This window comes from Coloeus monedula (assembly GCF_965178545.1).
Source record: "Coloeus monedula genome assembly, chromosome: 31".
NCBI lineage: Eukaryota > Metazoa > Chordata > Aves > Passeriformes > Corvidae > Coloeus > Coloeus monedula.
Genome location: NC_138811.1, coordinates 33,706 through 59,454, shown reverse-complemented (window position 1 = coordinate 59,454; position 25,749 = coordinate 33,706). Strand labels below are relative to the sequence as shown.

The 25,749-nt window shown below is 55.1% G+C and overlaps 1 protein-coding gene across 7 annotated transcripts; it reads right to left on the bottom strand.

Annotated features, from left to right (window-relative positions):
- Positions 1-71: 71 nt before the first annotated feature.
- On the bottom strand, positions 72-23,971 carry SMARCA4 (SWI/SNF related BAF chromatin remodeling complex subunit ATPase 4). Of its 7 annotated transcripts, none has more exons than XM_082299292.1 (36): positions 23,834-23,971; positions 22,395-22,472; positions 20,310-20,528; positions 19,550-19,682; positions 18,848-19,222; positions 17,959-18,057; positions 17,187-17,427; positions 16,545-16,671; positions 16,282-16,455; positions 15,829-16,002; positions 15,474-15,641; positions 15,006-15,056; positions 14,670-14,800; positions 14,329-14,386; positions 13,675-13,793; positions 13,051-13,201; positions 12,409-12,572; positions 12,251-12,317; positions 11,904-12,014; positions 11,029-11,271; positions 10,398-10,511; positions 9,865-9,972; positions 9,340-9,426; positions 8,929-8,975; positions 8,573-8,739; positions 7,185-7,348; positions 5,620-5,847; positions 5,312-5,398; positions 3,948-4,025; positions 2,671-2,889; positions 2,055-2,305; positions 1,768-1,876; positions 1,588-1,689; positions 1,304-1,436; positions 1,045-1,184; positions 72-626 (listed from the first exon to the last, which is right to left on the bottom strand). In XM_082299292.1, exons 3-36 carry the CDS (start codon positions 20,487-20,489, stop codon positions 594-596), a joined length of 4,833 nt encoding a protein of 1,610 aa, XP_082155418.1. In that variant the 5' UTR covers positions 20,490-20,528; positions 22,395-22,472; positions 23,834-23,971; the 3' UTR covers positions 72-593. The 7 variants fall into 7 exon arrangements, with proteins under 7 accessions (XP_082155418.1, XP_082155419.1, XP_082155420.1 ...); XM_082299293.1 differs by having other exon boundaries at positions 1,768-1,873; XM_082299294.1 differs by having other exon boundaries at positions 13,675-13,790.
- Between the last annotated feature and the right edge of the window lie 1,778 nt (positions 23,972-25,749).

The following is a 25,749-nucleotide window of genomic DNA, read 5'->3' as shown; positions in this document are numbered from 1 at the left end:
CCCCAGCTGCCCCCCCAGAGGTGACTCCACTCCCGTTGGATTAATTTATTAATTAGTTATCAACTGCTGGGAATCCAGTGACAGCGACGGCACGGGTGGGTGGGACTGGGATTGGCTGGGAGGATCCAGATTGGGACCACTCAGGGCAGGCTGGGATGATCCAGGACAATCCTAGGACAACCTGGGCTGATCCCAGATGATTCAGGAGGATCCAAGACCACCCAGGATGGTCTGGATCACCCTGGAAAATCCGGGACCATCCGAATCTGGGACAGCCTGGAACAGGACAACTCAGGACAATCTGGATCTGGGATGAGCAGGGACAACTTGGGACCATCTGAAACAACCTGGGATAAACCCAGTTGGACCATCCTGGACAATCCAGGACCACCCAGATCTAGGATGACCCAGGAGCTCCGGTGGCTGGGGCAGCGCTGGTTCCAGTATAAATATGGACGAGGTTGGACGTGGTTTTTTTTTGATTTTCAGGATTTTGGAAAGTCTTGCATCACTGCCGTTGGAGCTACAGGGGAGAACAGGGGTGGGGGGGCTCTGGGGTTCCACGGGGATTCTGGAGCTGTGGAATGTCAGGGTCAGTCATCCTCGGTGCCGCTGCCGGAACGATCCTGGAAAGGGGGGAAAAGGGGTGAGGAACTGGGGGCCAGGATGAGGAATTTGGGGAGTTCAGGATAGGATTTGGGGGTCAGGCCATGGATTTGGGGGCTTCACAGGATTTGGGACTGAGATGAGGCACTGTGGGGTTCAGCTCAACATTTAGGGTCACTCCCAAGATTTGGGGTCAGGATGAAGGATTTGGGGGTCATTCCCAGGATCTGGAGGGTTCAGCCCAGGATTGGGAGGTCAGAACAAGGGATTGAGGGGTCACTCCCAGGATTTGGGGTCAGGATGAAGGATTTGGGATCACTGCCGGGATCCAAGGTCACTCCCAGGATTTGGGGTAAGGGTGAATCCCCTGGATTTAGGGGTCTCTCTCAGAATCCAGGGTCACTACCAGGATCCAGGCCCATTCCTGGATTCCCTCACCTCCTCCTGCTCGTCCTCGCTCTCGTCGTCACTCAGGAGGGGTTTGGGGCGTCCCCCCCGCCCCCCCCGGCGCCGGCCCTTCCCACGCTCCGGAACCTTCTCCTTTCGGCCCAGACGGATCTTCACCTTCACCGAGCGGGCTGGGGGGGGATCCAGACCCTCCAAATGATCCTGACCCTCCATCCATCCATTCTCTCCCCTCCCAATCCCCTCCCCTCCCATCCACCCACCCCCCCATCCCCTTCATCCCAACGCCCACCCTCCGACTCGGATCCTTCCTCCTCTCCCTCCTCTTCCTCCTCGCTCTCCTCTCCGTCGCTTTCCTCCTCCTTTTCCACCTTCTGTCGGACACTGGTGAACACGGACTGGAGCACGATGGAATCCTCATAGATCTGGGGGGAAATGGGGCATTCTAGGTCACTTCAGGCCATCCCAAGCCATCCCAAGCTGTTCCAGGCCATTTCTGGCCATTCCCAGCCCTTCCCAGGTGCCATTCCAGGCAATTCCTGGTTATGCCAGGGGCCCTTTCCCGGTTTTCCATACCAGGGACCCCTCCAGGTTGAAGGTCTGGGCATTCTGGCACAGCAGCATCACATCCTTCTCCAGGTCGTTGAGGCTCCGGTACTTGTGGTTCCGGATCCGCTCCTGGGAGCGGGAAAAGGGGTGAAGGGGGGGCTCGGGGAGGGGGGGCGGATTCCAGTGGATCCTAACAGATCCTGGTACCTTGATCTTCTTGAAGTCCACAGGTTTCCGGATGAGCTCATAGTATTCCGGTAGCTCCTTGCGAGACGGGAGCTGGATGAAAACCTCGCTCAGCTGCCGCCCGCTGCTGCTGCGGGGGGGGGGGAAACAGGAGTGAGGGGTGGCCTTCCTCATCCTCATCCTCCCCATCCCATCCCCTCCCATCCCACCCCATTCCCTCTGATCTTCATCCTCTCATTGTGTCATCCATGGGAACGTGCCTCCCTGGGAATGGCCGGGAACCCCCCACAGCACCTGGCCCCCCTCACCTGTCCTTGTACTTGATGACGGCATCCACGATTTTCCGCATTTTCCGGGTCAGGGGGGGTGGATTTGGGGACAGTTTTTCAGCTGGGGGCCGCCCTCGCTTCTTCTGCTTCCGGCTCTCCTCATCCTTGTCCCGGCTCCGGGCGCTTGGGGGGGGCCCCGCGGGGCCCTCGGGCTCCCGCTTCCGCTTCCGTGAGGATTTCTTCTGCCGGACTTCCTCCTCGATCTCCTCCAGCGTCCCCTCCTCGATGGCCTGCGGGGAACGGGGATGGGGATCCCACAGGGATGAGGCAGGCCCACAGGGACTGGGGAGTCCTGGAAAGATGGGGATTTCCAAAGGGACCAGGGCTCTCATTTCCAAGGACCCTTGGGGTGTTTTTCTGGGAGCTGTGGGCCTTTTCCGAGACCCACAGGCATTTTCTGGAATCTGGAGGAGCTTTCCAGGCCTCACAGATGTTTTCTGGGACCCACTGGGATTTTTCGGGGATCTGTGGGCCTTTCCCTGGGACTTGAGGGCATTTTCTGGGGACCTGTGAGTGTTTCCCCAGGGACCCTGGACCCTTCCCAGCCTCCACAGGCGCCCTCCCAGCCCTCTGGGCGGATCCACCCTGGGAATACCTTGAGCCATTGTTTTTCCGTGAGGGAATCACTGTAATCCACTTCCTTGCGATGCCGGGAGCCGCGGCCGAACATCTTCTCCTCCTCTTCCTCGCAGGTGAGCCGCTCCACCTCGGCGTCGTCCTTCAGGATCCAGGACGGGAGCTCGTCCTCCTCCATCAGCCGCGGCTTCCGCTTGGGATTCCGCGCCTCCTCCCGCCGCCGGTCCAGGTCCATGCGCTGCCGGAACAGGAACGGTCACAGGAGATCCAGGCAGGGGTCCCGGGGGTCAGACAGGGATGAGGGATGGATCCAAACGGGGATTTTGAGGGAGTCAGGGGGATCTGAGGTGGGATGGGATGGAGGAGCCACACCCAGAGCCAGAGGCTGCTTTGGGAAAACGTTTCAGGAGTTGAAGAAAGCAACTCCGGGAAACCAAACTACAACTGCAGGAGTTTCAGGAACTGGGGCAGGTTTGGGAACTGCAGGAACCACACCATGAGCTGCAACTGGGAGCTGGAGGAGCCACACTGGGAGCTGGGGGTCTTTGGGGAACTGGGAATGATCTGGGAACTCCCAGAGGAATTCTGGGAGCAGCACAGGCTGCACGGCCAAAGCATCGGGGAGAGTTTTGGGAACTGAGAAGTTTGGGGAGTGGGGAGTTCTGGGAATTGGGGGTGCTTTGGGTACCGGGAGAGCTTTGGGAAATTGGGAGTGTTCTGGGAGTCACCGGCCTCCCTGTCCTACTTCTCTGTCCAGGTACAGCATTGCTGGCATTTTGGGCAGGGACACTCCCTGCGCACTGGGACAGGGTCCCAAGGGGGTCCTCACATCGGGAATGGCGCTGGCACCGTGGGGCTGCTGTGCTAGGACGTACTCCCGCTCTCCACCCCCCTCCCTTCCCTGGGCTGTGGGAATTTTGGGTGGGAAAAGGGCTTTTTCCACACTCTCTGCCACGCCTCCTCCTCCTGGGGCTCCTGAGCTCCTGCCCTCCTTCATCCTCTTCCTCTCGTCCCTCCCCCTTCTCTCCTTCCTCCTCCTGCTCATGGATACCTCAGTTCCCCACCCTTCTCTTCCTCCCTCACGGAGACCCCAAAGCCCTCTTCCTACTCCTCTTCCTCCTCACAAGATCCTCCTCCTCTCATTTCCTGCTCCTCCTCCTCCTCTTCCCCTTGCTCCTTCTTCCTCCTCCTTTTGATACCTTTCCCCATTTCCTCCTCTCCTTGCTCCTCCTCTTCCTTGGGAGATCCTCCTCCTCCCATCCTATCCTTCCACCCTCTCCCCCTCCCCTTCCTCACCATGAACAAGTCGAACTCCTCCTCGTGCCGGGCAATCATCTGATTCACGGTCTCGTCATCGGGCACCTCATCTTCCTCCTGGGAAAACCCAAATCCAGGCATTCAGCTGCTGCCCCCGGCGCCTCTGGCGCGGCCCCCCCAAGACCCCTCCGACGCTCGTTGGCTTCCCACGGATCGGGGACCTTCCTCAGGGTTTGGGGGCCTTGCGCTCCCCTTTGGATCTTTCGCTGTCGTTTGACCCCGTTTTGGGGTACTTCAGGCTCGTTTTGGTCATTTTGGGGCGGTTTCAATGGTTTTTTTTGCTTGTTTTTGGGCGGTTTCAGCGTGTTTTGCTTGTTTTTTGGGCCGTTCCTGTGGTTTTGCTCATTTTGGGGTGTTTTAATATCTATTTGCCCACTTTTTGGTACTTAGCTCATTTCAGGGTGGTTCTAGCTCAGTTTGGGACATTTTTAGCTGGCTTTTCGATGTTTCTGTGTTGTTGTCCCTCATCTTTGGGTGGTTTCAACTTGCTTTTCGCTGTTTTCAGGGTGGTTTTAGGCGGTTTTTAGTTCATTTTTTGGGGGGGTGATTTTCTTTTGAAAGTTTTCTCATTTTTAGGCATTTTTATTCATTTTTGCTTTCAGCTCATTTTGGCTTTCAGGCAGTCTCTTCTCATTTTTGGCTCTATTCAGGTACTTTTAAAGTTGTTATGGCTGTTTTTGTGCTGTCTTTAGCTCATTTGGCCTGGTTTTGGGCCAGTCTGTCTCACCTTTGGCCCTTTCAGGCCAGTTTTAATTCACTTTTGGAACTTTCAGGCCAGTTTTAACTCACTTTTGGGCCTTTCTGGCAGGTTTTAACTCACTTTTGGATCTTTCAGGCTGACTTGAACTTGTTTTGGGCTGTTTTCAGGCTGGTTCTAACTAATTTTTAGCACTTTTAGGCTCATTTTCATTCCCTTCTGGCACTTTCAGGCCAGTTTTAACTCATTTTTGGCTGTTTCCAGGCTGTTTGTTCCTCAGTTTTGGCACTCTCAAACCATTTTAATCTTACTTTTGGCACTTTCAGGCCAGTTCTAAGCAATTTTTGGCTTTTTCAGGCTGTTACCATTTCATTTTTGCCGTTTTCAGGCCTAACTCACTTTTGGCTGTTTCAGGCCCTTTAAATATCAATTCTAGCACTTTCAGGCCATTTTAATCTCACTTTTGGCCCTTCCAAGCCATTTCAATCTCATTTCTTGCTCTTCCCAGCCCGTTTCTCTCTGGGTTCTGTCCCTCCCTGACCGGCTGGGGCTCCTCGTGGGCCGATCCCTGCCTGTGGCGCGGCGGTGCCGGGCAGTGCTGGCGGGAGGATTGAATGGGCAGTGGAGACTGAACGACCCCGCTCACCTTTAGAGGTGCTTCCTCCGACTCAGCGCCCAGGCACAGGGAGGAGGCAGCGTGGGGGAAGCTGCCACTGCCCGCGCTCTGTCTGCTCTGTGGATAAACACAGGGATTCAGTCTCCAGGGCTGTCAATCCGGCGCCTTTGTTCCCGACGCTACTCCCAAAAAATTCCAAACAAGCCGCCATGCTCCTGCTCTGGGGTTGGTTTGTTGGTTTTTCTTTTTTCTTTTTTTTTTTTTTTTTTTTTTCCTCCTTCTCTTCTCTCTGTCTCCTGACCCCCGAATTCCCACGGGAACTCCGCTCCGGCCCTCACCTCATCCTGCTCCTCGTGCTCCAGGATGGCCTGAAGGAACGCCCGTCGCTCGTGGCTGGAGGATTTCTGGTCGAACATTCCGGCCTGGATCACCTTCTGGTCCACGTTGAGCTTGTACTTGGCGGCCGCCAGGATCTTCTCCTCCACGCTGTTGACGGTGCAGAGCCGGAGCACGCGGACCTCGTTCTGCTGCCCGATGCGGTGGGCCCGGTCCTGGGCCTGCAGGTCCTGGGGGAAGGGGCAGTGATAGCACCGGGCTCCCAAAAAATCCCACTTTTGTCCTCAAAATCCACAGGGGGAGGTGTGGGATGAGGCCTGAGGGCGTTCAGGGATTCCCAACAATGACTGGGACACCAGGACTCTGTAAGTCCTGTGGGACGGGGCCACGTTGACCAAAGGGTCCCAAAACCCCTGGTTGTGTCCTCAAAATCTGCAGGGATTCCCAAGGCTAATGGGGATGTGGCAATGGGATCACCAGGACTATGTAAGTCCTGTGGGACAGGGCAAGTGTTGCAAGAGGAGTGCCAAACATCCCACTTTTGTCCTCAAAATCCACGGGGAAGATGTGGGATGAGCCCTGAGGGAGCTCAGGGATCCGAGGGATCACAGGGATTCAGTAATGGGATCATGGAGGTCCTGTGGGAAGGGGCAGCATCAGCCAAGAAGTGCTAAACTCCACTTTTAGCCTTAATGAGGAAAACAGGGGATACACCCCAAGGGGTCTCAAAGATTCCTAAGGATTATGAGAATTTGGGTAATGGGATTCTTGGGACCATGTAGGTCCTGGAGGAAATGGCCACACTGGCCAAGAGGTACCAAAACCACTGGTTTTAACCACAAATAGACCATGGGAGAGACGTGGGATGCACCATGAGGGGTTCAGGGTTCCCCCCATGGATTATGGGATTTTGGGTAACAGGATCGCCAGGATCCCAGGAACAGGATTCCTGTGGGAAAGAGCAGCGTTAGATGAGGGGTCCCAAAAATCCCATTTTTATCTTCAAAGACACGGGATATGCCCCCTGCAATCCCAGAGGATTATGGCGATTCCAGAATGGGATCATTGGTTGCTCTCTCCTTCAGAGACAGCGGATGTGGGGAAAACCCAGCCACACCACTGGGATTTGGGGGTGGCTCTCCAGGACAGCACCGGTGGGTCTTGGAGAATGATGGAATTCCAACTGCGTGTCTCCTCTTTGGGTCAGTTGGTTTCGGGGCTGGTTCACTGAGTTTTGGGTCAGTCGGTTGATCTGGGGTCATTGGATTTTGGGTTGCTCTTCGGGTCAGTTGGTTTTTAGGTCAATCAGTCGGTTTCAGGTTGGTCAGTCAGGTTTTGTGTCAATCAGTCAGGTTTTGGGTCGGTCACTTGGGTTTTGGGTTGATTTTTGTGTCATTCAGTGGTTTTTTGGGTCAATTGGTTTTGGGTTGATTTTCAGGTCAATGGATTGGGGTTTGGGTTGTTTTTTGGATCAGTGGGCCAATTTCTAAGTTGATTTTTGGGCCAATTTTCAATTCTGTGGATCCATTTCAGGGCTGATCTCCGGGCGGGTGGGTCCTGGCCATACCTGGTGCGGGTTCCAGTCGCTGTCGAAGATGATGACCGTGTCGGCCGACTGGAGGTTGAGGCCCAGCCCCCCGGCCCGCGTGCTCAGCAGGAAGATGAAGTACTCAGAGCCTGGCTCATTGAACGTCTTCAGCAACATCCCTCGGTCCTCTGCCTTCGTGGTCCCTGGAATTCCACACGGGCATCACTCCCGCCCCCTGGCACCAGAGTCAGGGGTGCTGGGGGGTCCGGAGGGTGGTTTCATTGGGAATGGGGAGCCCTTTCCCCCCGGGAGGGGGGTCCTGTGAAAGATTGGGCTGATTTTGGTAGAAAAATAGGAAAAAGGGGTGGATCCCACTCTGGGGTGGGGCAGGAGGTCTTCCAGGAGTTGGGATTGCAGCGGCCGGAATTATGGCAGCATTGAGGCCATTTTGGGCCTGTTTTCAGGGATACGTGGGGGCCACAGGTCACATTTTGTGCTCAAAGCCCAGAACTCAATTCTTAATCCATGTGTATTTTAGAATCACGGAATGATTTGGGTTGGAAGGAACTTTAAAGCCTATCCTGTTGCAACTCAACCCTGCAATCCGACCTATTAATCCACATTTATTTTAGTAACATGGGAGTCCCCAAGGGCCCTCCCCCAACCCAACGGGATCCCAGGATTAATCAGGAGATCAGCTGCAATAAATGGGAAAAACAGCAGCAGGCAATGAGGACATGATGCCTCAATATCAATCTTTGACATCTTGAGATCGATATTGACACCAGTATTTGACATCTTGACATCAATCTTCTATAACTCGGTATCGATCTTTGATATATTGATATAATCTTCGATATCTTGTTACCAAACTTAAAAAGTATTTATATCAATCTCTGATATCTTGGTATCAGTCTTGATAAAAACCTTGATATCGATCTCTCTATTAGTATCTCAGTATCAATGTCTCAATATACATTGTGTGATCTGGATATCAAGGTATTGACCCTGATATCTTGGTATCAGTCTTGATGTCTTTGATGTTGATCTTGATATAAACCTCGATATCAATCTCACTATCGATGTCTCAATATCAATGTCTTGATCTTGATCACATGATCTGGATATCAAGACATCGACCTTTATATCTTTATTGGTATATTATCTCACTTTCTCCCTTGATATCTATTTTGACAGATTGAGATTTATCTCAGTATCTTCACATCTACTTTGGTATCTTTACTTAGAGATTTATCTTTGTATCTTGATGGTTTTGTATTTTTCTATCTTGATATTCCTCAATACCTTTCTGTCCAGCCCAGTTATCTTTATTTCTTTAGATCTTGATATCTTTCTTGATGTCTTGACCTTGAGCTCCACTTTGAGAAGGGCACTCACTGTTCCCCCACCCCCACGGGGCAACTCACCATCCAGCCTGAGGTATTTGAAGCCGCGGTAAGCGAAATAGTCCTCCATGATGGTCATCAGGGAGGTCATCTGGCAGAAGAGCAGCACCTTGTGGTTGGTGGCCCGGAGCTTGGGCAGGATCCGGTCCAGGAGCTCAAACTTCCCGGAGGCACGGTATAAATCCAGCCTGGGATGGATAAAAACAGGAACGATCAGAGGAAAGCCGGGATTTGAGGCCGAAAATGTGGTGTCTCGCCCTTGCTGGGATCATCTGGCTTCCGCAGGGTGGGGGTAGTCCATCCTCCACCCCTAGAAACCGCTTGAGTTTGTAAATTCACAAATTTCTCCACTGGTAATCCCAAAATTCCTGACTCACCCCTGCACGATCCCGCCCGTGAACCCCAAGTGCTCCGAGAAGGATTCCTGAAATTGGGAGGAGAAATAGTGTCAGAAAGCAGCAGAAATCAATCAAAAAAAATCTAGAGCTGCCCTAAAGAGCCAAGCCCTGCTCCCCCGGCCAATTCCCTCGGAAGCTAGCGAGGGAATGGATCGGTTGGGTGGAAAACAGAGCGATGGAAGGTGGGTGGGCCTGATGCCCTGATTTGGTTCATCCTCGTTGGGTTTAGCTCTGATTTGGTTTATCCCTCTTTGGGTTTATCCCCGGTTTTGGTGGGTTTATCTCTTTCTTTGGTTCATCCCTGGCTTTCCTGGCTCTAACTCTATTGGCTTTATGCCCCTTTGGGTTCACCCCCCTGGATTTATCCCCATTTCCACATGTCGGCCCCACCTCGATGTGCTGGAACATGTAGGGGTGGTTGCAGATCTTGCGCAGCTGCATGATCGTGTTCATCAGCGTCTTCGTGCCACCTTTCCCCTGCCAGGAACCATCCGGGAGGTTAAAAGCCCAGGTTAATGCTGGGTTCCATCTTTATCTGCCAGTGCAGCGTCCCCAGGAATGTTTGGGAACGTCAACTGGGAGTTCACAGCCCCAGAAAGGGGGCTCTGAAACATTAAAATAAATTCAAGGTTTTAAGAAACCTCCAAGTCCCCTTGAGGCAAGGCTGCTCCTACTTGGCTGTTTTGGGGGAATGGAGCTGAAAAATGGAATTTCCCACCTCCAGCTTTTAGCTGGGACCAAAGCGTCTCTTTCTGATTATTTTGTGGCTTTATTCTCCTCGCAGACCTGCTGATGGCTACGAGAAGCCTCCACGGATCACCCAAACACATTGGGGGCCCAAGCTCAGCCCAGCCCGTAATGGAAATAAACCCGCCTCCACTCAGCATTCCCAGCACCGATTCCCCAAATCCAGACCTTCTTGTCCTTCTCGGAGCCGTCAGTGAGGAGGACACCCTTGGCCTGCATGTGCCGGTACAGGACCCGCTGCAGCGCCGACATATCGCACTTGATCACGTACTCGACCTGCCAAAAGCCAACGGGGACTCAGGCCCAGCCCCTCGGAACCCCGGACAAGGGGTCCTTCTGCTTTGGGAAGCCCCCAATTCCCAGAGGGATCACAACCCAGCCACCTGCTCAACCCAACCCATCAATGACTGCGGAGCGAGATGGAACTCTGCCTGCACATTCCGGGATGGGGGACAGCAGCACGGAGACCCCTCAGGTGTAGTCCAGGACGGGGAAGATTGGGATGGACCCCAAAACCCCACTCCGAGAACTCCAAGTCCCCAGTTCCCAGAGGGATCAACCCCACCACCTGTTCAACCCAACCCAGCAATAACTCCGGAGTGGGATGAAGCTCCAAGTGCACATCCCAGGACAGATAAGAGCAGGATGAACCCCCCAGTCATATGCTGGGATGGGGAAGGCGAGTGGACCCCCGGTATCACCTTTTCCGGTAGCTGAGCTTCCACCTCCTTCTTGAGGCGCCGGAGCAGGAAGGGCCGGAGCACCTTGTGCAGGCGGCGGATAATGAGGATCGTCTCCTCCTCATTCAGGTCCACCTGGCCAGGGAAGGGAATTGTCACCAGAAAATGGAAATTGTCACTAGAAATGGAACTGGATGGAAGCCCAACATCCCAAAACACCAGGTCCCTCTGCTCCAAGAACCCCCTGATGCCCAGTTCCTAGCAGGATCAATCCAACTGCCTGCTTGACCCAACAGCAAGTCTGGAGCGGGATGAAGCTCTGTGAGTGTATCCTGGGATGGGGAGGGCAGGAAATTGTCAGCAAGGAAGGGAACTGTGACCCAGAGAAGGGAACAGAGCCCTCAGTGGCAACACTGAGCCACATCCCACAGCTCTAGGGACGCTTCCAACCCCTCTGGAGCCATGAATGATGACACCACATCCCACCACATCCAGAGCCACTTCAAATTTCTCTAGATCCATTAAAGGCACTGATCCACATCCCAGAGCTCCAGGGACGCTTCCAGCTCCTCCCTACCCATTGACACTGACTCCAAGCCCGTCCCCACTGCCGGCAGCCCCCACCCGCTCCCGCATTTCCCCTTTCCCACACCTTCTCCCCAGTCATGGCGAAGGGCGCATTGAACCACTGCTCGAAGGTGCTGCAGCTCTTGAAGATGGTCGGGAGCAGGAAGTTGAGGAGGGCCCAGAGCTCCGGGAGCTTGTTCTGGAGCGGAGTCCCGGTGAGGAGCAGCCGCCGCGGGGCCACATAGTGGGTGTTGAGCACCTGCGTCAGTTTGCAGTGGTGGTTCTTCATCCGGTGCCCCTCGTCCACGATCATGTACTTCCAGCGGATCTGTGGGAGTGGGAAGGGCAGGGATGGTGGGAACTGGGGGGTAGGGATGTGCCCAGAGTAGCGCGTGATGGCTCGGTGATGCCGGAGCAGCTCAAAAAGGCTCTGAGAGGGGAATATACCGGGAGGGTCCCCCCACACCGGGATGGGAATCCAGGTGATTCACACCAGGATGGGAATCCAGGGGATCTCTGCCAGGATGGTGGATCCCAGCTCCACTGAGGAGGAGGCCCTAATCCCTCAATTCCAGAATGTGGGATCTGGAGCATTATCTGAATGTTGTTCCATCAGCACAACTGCTCCATCCCACTTATTCTCCCCCCACGGTCACGGATCTGAACCACTCGGCAACGAGGGTCTCGTAGGGATCCAATTAATATTAATTATTCAGGGAATTTTTCATGAAGCGAGAACCACATATCCACTGGATCATGGGATACATTGCCAAAAACTGGGAGCAGGAGCAGGAATTCCACCTCAGCTTTGGCCACCGAGGGGGAGTAGCTCCTGTGGGAGCTCCAGGGAATAAAATACCAGGATTTGGGGATAAAAAAGACAGGGATTTTCCTGTTTGCACCATCCCTGAGCCCGGTGAGATTGGGAAAACCTCAGAGTCCAGTGCTTCCTGGCCTCACCTTGGCCAGGATGTGCTTATCCTTGATGATGTACTCGTATGTTGTAAGCAAGACGTTGAATTTTCCGCTCCGGAGCTGCGGGACAAAGGCGCGTCGTGCCGCCGGAGAGCCCTGGAGGGAGAATTCCAACCGGTAATGTCAGGCCAGAAGGGAATTCCCAGGAGAGGGCTGTTATCCACAGGGAACAGCAAAGTGAGGAGGTTTGGGGGGTTCCTGCTTGCTGAGGAACAACTAAAAATGGGATTTCATAGATTTGGAGCTGGGATGCAGCGTGGCTTCCTCGGGATAGCAGTAACAGAGCAGGAAGAGGAAAAGGGAAGCTGGAATCCAAGGAACGTGGCGCTTACCTTGTAGGAGACCTTGACCACGGAAGGAGCCCATTTGTCGAACTCGTAGGCCCAGTTGGACAAAGTCCTGGGGGGAAAGACACAGAAAGGGTGGGAATCTGGGAATGTGGGGCTGGAGCGGCGGCTGGGTGAGGTTTTTCAGGCGCTCCAGCACTCACGAGAGTGGGACGATGATGAGGAACGGGCCATTGATCCGCTTATGCTCCATGAGGTATGTGATGAGGGCGATGGTCTGGATGGTTTTCCCCAATCCCATCTCGTCTGCCAGGATCCCGTTGAGGTTGTTGTTGTACAGGGACACAAGCCATTCCAGGCCTTTGATCTGCAGGAACGTTGGATGGGGGTTGGAATGGGGGTGGGAGAGTGGCCGGCCTCCCCCCCCCCCCCACTCCCAGCCTGGGTGCACGCAAACGAGCTGGTAATGAGGCTGGGGTAATTATTCAGAGCCAGTCCTAGGAAGTGGGATATTCCATGGATTCACACGGAACATGATGGGTTTGGCTTTCAGCAGGGAGCAAGTCCAACTCGTTATCTTGCTCCGGCTCCATCTCGTTATCCCACTCTGACTCTGGCTCATTATCCCACACCATTCCATTTATTATCCCACACCACCTCAGACTCATTATCCCTTTCCAGCTCGTTATTCCTTCCCAGCTCTGACTCCTCATCCGGTTCCTTATCCTGCTACAGCTGTTATCCCACCACAGGTGTTCATTGGATCCAGCTGCTTATCCCATCCCTGGACCACCACAGTCTCTGCTACCTCCCTTGGCACCCCCGTATTCCCGACATTCCCAGACCTGGTACTGCTTGAGGACGCCGTTGACCATCAGGGCCGACTGCTTGTCCACGCGCTCAGTCACGGCGTGAGCCACGGCGTAGTAGGACTGGAGCCCCCGCGCCAGTGCCTGCGACACCCCGTACTCATCATCCACATCCTGCTTGGCGTTCCTGCCCGGAAAACCGGGATAACGCGTCACGGCGCACCAGGGAATGGGGTCAGAGTAGGGTGGGAGGGAGTATGGGGAGATAAACAGGGAGAGAGGAGGAAACTTGGAGGAAAAACAGGAATAATGGAAGAGACCGTGATCTCGGGAGGGAAAAACGTGGATGAGAGTGGGGGATCCCTATTCCTCGTGGGCAGAAAAGGGAAAATAAAGGAGGAAAAGGGGAGACGATTTGCATTCTTGGGGTGAAAAAAGGGATGTTTGAAGGATGATGCTGTTGGGGGAATTCCTGGGAAGTGCCATCAATCCTGTGCAGGGTTGTTTTCCCACTGAATTTCCAGATAAAATGCCATGTCAGGGCTTGTTTTGGGAAGATTTGGAAAAAAATGGGCTTAGGGGAATGCTGCTTGTGGAACCCCGCCCCTGGGGCGGGGAAGTGAGTGGGAATGGGAAGCTGGAGCAGGAAAATGAGCTCACTCAATGATGTGTCGGGCGTCCACTTCTGAGACGTCGTCGCTGTCCGGATCCGGAATCTTCTTCTTCTCCTCCACAGGCAGCGCCGGCTGTGCCGGCTGCGGCTGCTCCTCTTCCTCCTCCTGCGGGATTCCCAGGAATTCCAGGGAAAACTGCCTCGGAACACCCTGGGAAGCACCTGCCCCCTCCCACCTGAAGCTCACAGAGATGGGAGACTCCCACAGGATCCCGCCGTTCCCTTTGGAACGGCCAAGGTGCCATGTCAGGAATATTTCAGATGAAAACTGGGATCTCCCAAAGGGAATTTCCAAGTGTTCCTGGCTGCCCAGTGCTTGTTCAACACAGAGATTCCATTTTATCCCACTATTTTCTTCAATTTTCATCTCAGTTCATCCCATTTTTTAATACTCCTTTTTCCCATTTTTTTATCCCATTTGAACTAATTTTATCCTTCTTTATCCTATTGTTTTGTCCCATTTTACGCTATAGCTTTATTCCACGTTATCCTACTATTTTGTCTCATTTTAATCCATGTTATCCTCCTGTTTCATTCCATTTTATCCCATTTTTGAGCTGCCAAACAGCCATTGCCAAGGTCAGCTCTTTGTTGTTCTTCCCAGAACGCTCCCAGTGGGAATGTGGTGGGACCCCCCTCACCTCCTCCTCCTCCTCGGAGCCGCTCTCCTCGCTGTCGGAGCGTGGAGCCACCTCGTACCTGGAGGGAAAAAATGGGGAACAGGGAATTCCAAAAGAAATTTGGCTCTGGCATTCCCAGCTCCCTGTTCCCTTCCAGCTCTTACATTCCCAGCCTCCGATTTCCTCCCAGGTCTAGCACTCCTAGCTCCCTATTCCCACTCCCAGTCCTCCACTGCCATTCTTGACTCCAGCATGTCCAGTTTCCCATTCACATTCCCAGCCCCGGCATTCTCAGCACCCCATTCCCTCCCAGCTCTGGTATTCCCACTTGCAGCATTCCCAGCCCCCCATTCCTGGCGTACCCGGGATTCATTTCCAGCCAGGCCTCAAGCTGCCCAGCCTTGGGCGCATCGGTGCCGGTGAGGATCTTCCCACTCTCCACATGGATCACCTTTACTGGGAGGTCGCTCATCTGGCTCGTCTCATCCAGCGGCTGCAGGAGAGGCCAGTGGATCGGGATTGGGAATTCTTGGCCTCAACCCCCCCGAACCCGCTGGGAAAAGCGGGGGTAAAGGGAGGATCCGGACGGACTGGGTAGGACACGGCCCGCACTCCCTGCCTTCAGTGGGCTGGAGCGGGATGATCCCTGTGGCCCCTTCCCAGCCATCCCAGGATCCGTGGGATGAGCCCGGACTCACCTCCCCATCAGGGCCGATGGCCGGAGCCTGTCCCTCGGTGTTCTCTGCCTTCTGTGGGAGAAATGGGGCAGGAGGAGAAGGAAAAGGAAGAAGAGGAGAGGAGAAGGAGGAAGGAGAAGAAAAAAAGAGGAGGAAGAGGAAGAAGAAAAGGAGAGGAAGGAGAGGAAGGATGGGAAGAAAGAAAAGGAGAGAAGGAAAGAGAAGGAGAGAAGAGAGTCAAGAGAAGGAGAGAAATAAAGGAAAGAGAAAAGAAGAGGAGGAGGAGAGCAAGAAGAGAAAGAGAAAGGATGGAGAAGAGAAAGAAGAGGAGGAAGAAAGAGAAGAAGGAGAAGAGGAAAAAGAGGAAGGAAAGAAAGGAGGAGGTGGAAGGAGAAGAAGGAGACAGGAGTCAACCTGGGCAGTACAGCCCTGGTGTTCCCTCTGTGAGCCATTCCCGGTGCCATTCCTGGAGTTTCTGCTTTCTCCCACCTTCTTCTTCTTCTTCTTTTTCTTCTCCTTGGCCACCTGGGCTGCCTTGTGCTGCCGCACAAGCTCTGTTAGGTTGGCCACGTACTCGTCTGTCTGCTGCAGCAGGTAGGCCAGGCGCTTGTCCTTCTTCTGGTCGATGAGCTTCCGGTAGCCCTCCTCATCCTCTGCCTGCCCGGGGGCGAACAACACACTTGAGATCACTTGGGAGCAGCTGGAAACACCCTGACCTCACCCCACACGTCCCCTGGTGCCCCTACTCGCCCTCAGCGAGGACAAAGATCCTGCCACATCCACCCCGATCCTGCCCCTCACATCTCTTGGCCGCCTTTTTCCCGGTATTGCGCGTCCAGCTCACCATGAGCCGGCGCATCCGTTCCTTCTCGATGCGCTCGTTCTCCTTCTTCTGCTCGCGCTCGGTGTTGGCGTGGTACGTGGCCACTGCCTTGGTCAGCTTCTGGATCTTCCCGCTCACGCTCCGGTGGTATTCCTTGAAGTCCTTGGCATGCTGCAGGATGCTGTTGAGGTATTCCTGTGGGAACAGGACACGGGCGTCAGATTGCAGGGCTTCGTGTGCGGAGACTGCACAGGAAGTTGGAGAACGGCAGAGTCGGGAGGGATTGGTGGTCATTGGAAGAGAGTAACAGGAATCAGAGGGTCCCGATGGTCTGTAGAGGGTCCCAGTGGCCAACACCAAACTCTTGGCCACCATCATCCAGAGTCAGCCTTCCCCAATCCCCCAAACCCGGTGGTTCCCTTAAAACCTCCACCCCTGCCACCTCCCTGTCCCAATTCCCAGGAACCCCCCGACCTGATGCTTCTGCCGGCGCTTCCGCTCCTGCTCGATCTTCTGCTGCTTCTCCAGCTTCTCTGTGATCCGGGCCTCGCGTAACGACTGCCGCTTGCTGCGCTTGTAGGCCTTGGCGTTGAGCGCTGTCTCCAGCGCCGTGTCCCGCCGCATGCACACCACCACCTCCTGCCGCAGCTGCAATCCCGGGAAAACCACACGGGATCAGTCCCCGGGGCAACCCCGCAGCCTCCCTGCTCCCAAATCCCAGTGATCCCGGTTCCCACCTGGCGCTGGAAGTTGAGCAGCCGCAGAGCCTTGAGCTCGATGGTTGCTTTGGTCCGCAAGTCCCCAGCCAGGGAGCCAGGAAGGTTCTCCAGCTCTTGGATGCGGTGGGCGATGCGGGCTTGGAGCCTGCGGAGGAGGGGGAGGGATTTCGGGATGAGTTCAGCTCCACTCCTGTCCTAGTTCCCCTCAGGAAGAGCATGGGAGCAGGGCGAGGGCATTGGGAAGTCGCTGCTGGAATCGTGGGATGGGTTTTGGGAACCCCCATGGGAACAAGGACACAGCAGGGCTGGAGCGTGGCCACGGAAGGGCAATGGAGCTGGGAAGGGTCAGGAAAAATCACCAAGGAAAATGTTCTCCCACTCATTCCTCTGGATCTTGGGAAGAGGAAAAATGGGATGAAGGCCGTTGGGGATGGGAGAAACCTTGGGACTCTCCAAGGAAAACGCACTCATCCCTCTGGACCTGTGGACACCAGGAAGAGGGAAAACAGGATGGGGGCATCTGGGGCCGGGAGAAGCCTTGGGAATTCCAAGGAAAATGTCCTCTTGCTCATCCAGAAGGGTCTCAAGAAGAAGGAACATGGCATGGGGGCATCTGGGAGGAACACTGGGAATTCCCAGGAGATCCAGGCGGGGCCATACCTGTACTCACGCTCCTGCAGGATCTCAACGGGGTCGAGGCCGCGGGGTTTCTGGATGGGGGTGATCCGGTTCTGTTTGGGATGGATCGGGAGTGCAGGCGGCGCCGGCTGCCCCGGAGAGGGTGGGGGGGGCCCAGGGGATGCCGGGGGCACGGCCGGGGGCACGGGGGAGGGGCGGCCGGCAGGGGGGGGTGGCAGCAGCTTCTGGGGGGCCCCGCCTGGAGCCGCCGCCGACAGTGGCCCTGCAGGAACAGGTAGCCTGGGAATACTGGCCCGGGGACAGGCGCAGCAGCTTCCCAGGGGATGTGGATCTCGAGTCCCACAAAAAAATCTAATCAGTTGGTCACAAATGAAGTTAAATTCCCCAAAAACGTGAATATCTGGCTTGGAATGAGCTTGTGGACAAATTGCAGAGATTTAATGGGAAATTCATCCCAATTCCCCCCAAAACTCCAATTATTTACCTGGAAATTAGCCCTAAATCCCCCAAAAGGTCCAATTATTTGGCTAGAAATCAGCCCCAAATCCCCCCAAACTCATGTTGTTTACCTGAAAATTAACCACAGTTCCTTAAAAAACCCCAAATATCTGTCTCAGAATGAGCACACGGATCCCTGGGAAGCTCCAGTGTGGAACTTAAACCAGCCATTCACAGAACTCCAGCCCCAGTTTCAGGGGTTTAACCAGGAACTTCCTTCCATTCCCACACCCCAGAGCATCCCTTGCTCAAGATCTGGGATGAATTCCCAGAATTTTTGGGATCCCGGTCTTACCTTCTGGCCAGGGCTTGGGTGGCCCCCCAGGGGGCTGTCCTGGCATGCCGGGGGGAACTCCTGAGGGTCCAGGTGGGGGCATGTTGGGCCCCCCTATTCCTAGAATTTCCCAAAAATTGGGCAGAAAAGGGAAAAAAGAGAGGCAAATCCCATGAGGATGGTGACTCCTGGGGGAGATTCCCAGCAGGAAGGTTGGTCTGCTCTGGCCGAAGATGAGGACCTGCAGGTACAGCCCCCTTTCCTCTGAACTGCCAGAGTCCGGACGGATCCCAAATCCCAGCCTCCGGAACGCCCACAGACACGGACGGGAGAAGAGCAAGAAACCCAAATTGGGGGATACTGGGTCAACCTGGGACCTAACGCTTCCTGTGGATTATCCAGGATGGAACGGGATGAGGTCCCTTCCCACAGATCCCTTGGGAAAGAAAGGGACGAGCTCTCCATGAATATCCCAGGACAAGCTCCCCCGGATCTCCCAGGATAACGCGAGATGAAATGGGACGAGCTCCCCACAGATCCCTTGGGACGGAACGGGACGAGCTCCCCACAGATCCCTTGGGACGGAATGGGACGAGCTCCCCACAGATCCCTTGGGACGGAACGGGACAAGCTCCCCACAGATCCCTAGGACGGAATGGGACGAGCTCCCCACAGATCCCTAGGACGGAATGGGACGAGCGCCCCTCGGATCCCTAGGACGGAATGGGACGAGCTCCCCACAGATCCCTTGGGACAGAACGGGACAAGCTCCCCACAGATCCCTAGGACGGAATGGGACGAGCTCCCCACAGATCCCTCGGGACGGAACGGGATGAGCGCCCCTCGGATCCCCCAGGACACGACCGGACAGATGCTCCCAGGCCCCCATTTCCCCCCAGCCCCTCCTCACCGTGAGGTCTGGAATACCCAGGCGGCGCTGGCCCTGCTCCGGGCGCTTGTCCCGGGCCCTGCGCGGTGCCGGCGGGCGGAGGTAGAGCAGGAATCTGTGGCTGCATCCCGGGCAGGGGCCGCTTTCCCTGGACGGCAACCTGGAGGTGCTCCGGGAGCGGCTGCCCCCGCGCCAGCAGCTTGTAGGCCATGATCTGGGCGCGGAGCTGGTGCAGCTGAGCCGCGTTGAACGGGGACGGGCCCCGGCCCAGTGCCGGCGAGTCCGAGCCGGAGCCATCCAGCGCCGCGCCAGAGCCGCCTGCAGAGCCGCCGGAGGGGCCGTTGGATGGCACTGGGCTGGAGGCGTGCTCCGAACCGCCGAGAGGAGATGGATAACCTGGTGGGGAAAAGAGGGATGCGCTTGGGAGCGGTGCAAGGGGCTGAATTCCAAACCAAAATGAAAGATTTACAGCTGGAATTCCCAGAGAGCGATGTCTGCCCTCAAAATTAAGGATTGCCACCCTAAACCCCACAGGATTTCACCGTTCCTCCCCCAAAATCCAGCACGTAGACCCAGCAATCCCCCGGAGAGCTGCTGGAATCCAGGACTTTTGCCCCGGCATCCAGGATGGAATCCCGGAAGGATGAAACCCCCCCCACAAATCCGGGATTTGGACACGGCTTCCCCCACTCCCCCCGTCACGCTTCTTCCCATGCTCCCAACCTTGGGAATGCTGATCCATGGGGCTGGGGGGGGGCCCCATCCCCGTGTGCCCCCCCGGCCGCATTCCCATTCCCTTCATCTGCCCGTAGCGCGGATCCTCTGACATTCCCTTCTCGTGCATCGGATCCAGGGGCTGCAGGAGGGAAACATCCCAGGAAATCAGACACTGGCACAACATTCCTGGACAAAATCCCGACGCTCCCAACCCACCCCACCTGCAGAACTCCCAAGAATTGGAGCTGGAGCTCCGTTTCATTATTCCCGGAGATGCCGGATTCCAACTGCTCCGGCTACGAAAATCCTTCCCGCAGCACAATTTCCTGGATTTTTTAATTAAAAACCCCATGGATTACAGGCAAGGAACTGTCGTTAAATCCCTAAATCCAGGAGGAGAAACCTCTCAATTAATGAGTTAATTAATGGGGCCGGGGCAGGGGATTTTCCCATTTCTGAGGTTTTTTGGTGCATTTTTGGAACGGGAGAGTCCAGGACAGATTTGGGGGGGATGGGGGTGAAATAAATTGGGAAAGGAGAGAAGAAACAGGAATGGGAAGGGGCTGCAGGTGCAGCTCATGGATTTTAATTAAATCCCTTAATTATTCTCCTCTTCCCATCTCCTTCCGCTGCTGGAGGAGGAAAATGGATCATTCCGGCACTGGGAATTCACAGAGGCAATGAGGTCCAGGGGACACATGGATCAGGATAAATCCCCCGGCCACGCCCGAGGGTTTCTGAGGCCCGGAACGCTGGGATGCGTCACCTTGTGCAGGGGGTGGATGGTGTCCGGGGCGTATCCTGGCGCCGGCAGCGCGTGTCCCGAGTGTCCGGACCCGGGCGAAGGGCCGGGAGAGGGGCCCAGCATGGATCCCGGGGAGGGGCCGGGACCGGGAGAGGGGCCGGGCCGGGGGGTCCCTCCCAGCGGAGGCTCCGGAGTCGCCATCTCACATCCGGAGCTGGGAACGGGCGCCTGGAGCTGCACCTGGAACAGGGGATCCGGGTTAATTTTGGGAATGAACTGAGGGAGCACCAGGTGGGAAACGCCCTTCCCAATGCACGATCAAGGAATGAGCAGGAAACCCTCTCCCTGGTCCATGCTCAGGCACGAGGAATATTCACTTCCCAATCCATCCTTGAGGCAGTTGGAACAGGAAATCAGCTTCCAAATATGTTAACAAGGAATAAGCAGCAAGAATTCCCTCCCAAATCCAGCATTTGGGAACAAACAACGGGAATCCCATTCCCAATCCATCCTTGAAGCAGGAGGGCTGGGAAATCTGCTTCCTAAACCATCACGGAGGGATGAGGGATAGGAACCCCCCTTCCCGATCCACCACCAAGATCTTAAGAAAAAGGGAATCCCCTTCCCAATCCATTGCTGAGGAATGAGGAACATGGAATCTGCTTCCGAGTCCATCATCAAGGAATGAGGAATGGGAACGCCCTGTCCCGATCCATCTCAGAGGGCTGTGGAGGGAAAAGCGCCGCTCCTGCGCAAGATCTGGGAATTTCCAGTCATTCAGAAGGGCTGCAAAGAGTCGGGACACTCATCCCAATTTGGGGTCGGTTGGAATGGGCTCACTGGGATGCTGGGAAGCCACGTCCACCCTCCAGTCCCAAAGAGGGAGAGATTCCACCTAAAGCCACTGGAATTCTTATGGGAGACACTCCTTTTCCAGGCAAATCCCTTCTCTTTCTAAGGAAAAAACTCCTTTTCCAGAAAAAAATCCCTTTTCCCAGGCAAACCCTTGTTTTTCCCATGCAAATCCCTCCTTATCCAAAGCAAGTTCCTCCCTTTTCCAGGCAAAACCCAGAGTAGGTTTTCCTGGAAAAAATCCTCCTTTTCCAGAAGGAAAAAAACCCACCAAACTTTCCAAGCAAAATGCTCATTTTTCCAGGCAAAACCCCATGAATGCTCCAGAGCAGCACTGAACCCACGGATTTAGTAATTCCAGGACCTGTGGGTCAGGAAAAGCTCACACAAACTTCCACGTTCCTGCTCGTTTCCTGCTGGAAAACCTAGATTGCAGCACCAGGGCAGCGATTCCCAGGACATGGAGCAGTCGCGGCCAGTGGTGGGAAATCCCCAAAACCCATCAGGAAACTTCCGTGGCGGCGCCTGGAAGCTCCTTCATTTTTAAAAATGTGTTTTCCTGGGATGCTGCTGCTCCCCAAGCAACTTCCCGAGGATCTGTGCACATCCCTGGCCTCCCCCAGAAACTTTTTTGGCTTAAAATTCTCAGATTTAAAGGAAGGAAAGTTCAACACCCACAGAATTCCAGGATTGGGGGACTGCTGCCTGGGAATCACCATTCCGAGGGTTCCGACACTCCCCGGAACAATGGGAAATGAGCTCAAACAAGCGAGATCGTTTTCCCTGATTTTCCCTACTCGGGTTGTGCCAGCACCAGGAAAACCCAGATTTCCCAGCACCTGCTTCCCCCTACATGGAGGGATTGATCCCAATTTAAGTCATTCCAGCCCTTGGGAATCTTCCCTCCTCCCAGGGGCAGAGCCGTTCCCGTCCCCTCTTCTGACAAGGAAACAGCGATTGACAAAGCGCTTTTCCAGGAAAGAGAGGGATTGATTCCTGCTGGATCCGGCAGGAGCTCATCCCGGCACGGCTTTCCCAGGAAAACCACCGCCATTCCAGGGATACTAGGGAATGAATCTTTAATTAAGCTCCATTCCTGCTCTTTTCCAGCCCTAGCACCACCACTCCCTCCCACCCACAGGAATTTTATGCCTGATTCCAGGGAAATCTGTCATTTCCAAGGAAAATATTCCCGAGGGACGTCACTTCCCAGATCCTGGGGGGGGGGGGGGTTCCCAAAATTCTGGCACCCACCTACAGGCACGGGAGTCTTCGATGCCTCTGGAGGGACGAGCTCCTAACGCCGGGCTGGAGGGTAAACCGGGACTTAATCTGGAATTAAGTTGGGAACGTCATTATCGGGCAGCACCGGAGCACTAACAGAGCACAAGACTCCTAAAAAATGGCGATTTCCTCATGGATGAGCCCAATTTGGTGGATTTTTAGGCAATTTGCCGACTCCCAGCGAGGAAACACTACAAAAGCCATTAAAAAAATTGCACTTAATTACTCCTGGAGGCAGCGGATTCCACCTGCTCCAGCCACAAAAATCATTCCCGCAGCACAGTTTGATTTTTCTTGGACTGTTTCATTAAAACCCCCCCTGGATTACAGGCAAGGAATTGTCATTAAATCCTGAAATCCAGAAAAGAAACCCTTGGATTAATGAATCAATTAATGGGGTTGCCAGGGGGCAGATTTTCCCATTCCTGAGGTTTTTCAGCCCATTTTTGGAGCAGGAGAGTCTGGGAGGGATTTAGCAGGGGTGGAAAAGAAGTCGGGAAGGGGAAGAGGAAATATGAACGGGCTGCGGGTGCAGCTTCTTAATTCTAATTAAATCCCTTGATTATCCTCCTCTTCCCATCTTCATCCACCTCTGGAGGAGGAAAACGGGTAATTCCGGCAGCGGGAATTTGCGGAGGTGAAAAGGGGGGGGATAAATGATTCAGGATAAATCTCCCCCTTCCAAAATCGGGGGTCCTGCTGCGACCCGTATCCCCCCCGGTCTCTTCCAGGAAGGGGCCAAACTCCCAGCGGGAAACGAGGGAGCTTATCCGCGGGGCCTCGAGAACCGCGTGATCCCCCCTCCCCCCCCACCCTCAAAACCGGGGGAAAATCGGGTAATTTGGGGGCGAGGAGGGAAGATGGGAAAGGATGGGGAAAAGGGGTGGAAAAACCAGGATTCCCAAAACCAGCGGGGCCGGGCGTGATCCCACATAACTGGGAGGGGTCTCGGTTGGGGGGGGCGGGATAAGCCCCCTGGGATCAGAAGGATTGGGGGGGTGGGGGGTTGGTGTCCTCGGGAAGGACAAAGACGGACACGGCCCGGGAGGATTTGGGGGGGGTGGGGAAGGGAAATATGGGGGAGCATAGTAGGATAAGGGGGGGAAAGGGGGAAACGGGGGAGGAAAATGGGGAAGGATATAGGGAATCTGGAAAAAGCCGATACAGGGAGAAACCAGGGGGATATGGAGGAGGGAAAACGGGGGAATATATGGGATGGGAAAAGGGGGATATGGGGAAGCTGAAAAAGGGGAGGATGCTGAGGGGGCTGAAGTGGGTGACCGATCCTGTGAGGAGGGGGATCCCCAAGGCCGCCCACCCCCGGGCTGAGGTCGCCGCCGGTCCCGAACAAAGGGCCCGTGACCCTCGCGGGCCGCCGTACCCGCCCCGCGCCCCCCGCCCGGCCTTACCGGGGCCGGGGCCCTTCCCGGGGCCCTTCCCGGGGCTCATCCCGACCCGATCCCGGCGCGATCCCGATCCCGGTCCCGGCGGGGGAACAAAGGAGCCGCCGGAGCCGCCGCCGCCGCCTCAGGGAGCGCCGGGCCCGCGCCTGCGCGCCCCACCCCGCGCCGGGCCCCGTCCACCGCGAGCACTCAGCCAATGGCGCGGCGCCCCAGCGCCAGCGCTACCAATGAGCGGCGAGCAGAGGGGCGCGCGCGCGGCGGCCCCGCCCGCCCCCCCCCAGCGAAAGTAGCCAATGGGAGCGCGGCGAGCTGCCCCCGTGGAGGGAAAGGGGGGGGGAAGGAGGCGAGGCCGCGCCCACCCGCGACGCGACAGCCAATGGGAGACGCGTTCGCCGATTTTCCCCGCCCCCGCCTTGCCCGAGCTGTCAGTCACCGGCCCTCGCAGCCATTCAGCGCGGCACTCTCCCTCCGCGGCCAATGAGAAGGCGAGGAAGGCATCGGGGAGGCGGGGTCAGCGGCGGGTGGGGCACGCGCGTGCGCGGAGCGCGCGGCACTGCGGCGGGGGGGAGGGGCGGGGGGGGAGGGACACGAGGGGTCCTCGGGATGGGGGCGGAAAAGGGGGGGGGGGAGGGTCCGCAGGATTCCCACCGTTTGGGGTGGAAAACCCCTGAATGAATAAAATTCCCCCAATTGGAGCCATAAATGGACATCGGTTCCCTAATTGGTCTCCTATTTCGGGATAACTTTAATGGGTTATAAATGAGAATTAACGAAATCCCGGGTTTGGGAGAAGAGGGGGGTGACTCCGTTTATGGCTCTAGTGTCGCCATTTACATGTCCTGGGATCAGTCACCCCCTAATTTTTGGGATAGATCCACTGGAATTAGGCCAACTTGATTTATAAACTGAACTCTGAGTTACACCAGGATTTGGGAGGTCCCGAGTCGGGGGAAGGGTGAGATGGGGGGGGTTCCATCTGTAGCTCTGCGATGTCACTACCCACACCCATCCCCAGTTTTTGCTACAAATCCACTGGAATTCAGCCAATTTAAGGAATTCTCAAGTAAATTCCGAGTTGTGGCAAGCGTTTGGCAGGAGTTTACGAGCGCGTGTGGGGTCAACAAGTGGGATTCCGCCTCCTAAAATTGGGAATGTCGGCGAACGATCACAAAACCGCGTCAGCATTACCTACTTTGCGATCGCTGTGCAGCTGCACAAAAAGAATGTCCCTGCTGCCAGGAAAAAAAAAAAAAACACCCAAAAAAATCCAACTTCCGAAATACCAAAGTAAACCATTTTTACAATACCAGACAACCAAACTTCAAAATACCAGAATACCAAGTTCAGAAATACCAAAACGATTCCATTTCAAAGCAACAAAATAGCAAGTTCCAAAATACCAAAGTAATTCCATTTCAAAATACCAGGATATCAAGTTCCAAATATGAAAATGGTCCAATTTCAAAATATCAAATTCCAAACTACCAATTTTCAAATGTCTGTTTGGATTTGGCCTGGGCCCATCAGGATAAGCCATAACCGAGCTCCAGAACCCTCCATGAATGTGTCAAACACTTCCAAAGAAAGCTGAGTCAGTGACAATTCCAGAGGAGAAACTCTAGGTGATGTCCTATAATCAGTGGGGATGTTTCTTGGCAATTATGAACCTCAGACATACGGAATTTTGGAGGCAGAATTGCAATTTCAGCCTCGGGCCCCTGGAGGAGAAGGGCAGATCTTTCCCAGAGGAAGGGAAGTACCATTTTGGTCGTTAATGCCATTAGCAAAGCGATCGGAACAAAACAATGACTTATTTACAGATAAGCTTATTTATTATGAGGATGATAAGCAAGTAACAGAAATGAACTCCGTGGATTAAAAAGCAGGTAGTAAACAGATTACATTTTTGTACCAAGCATTAA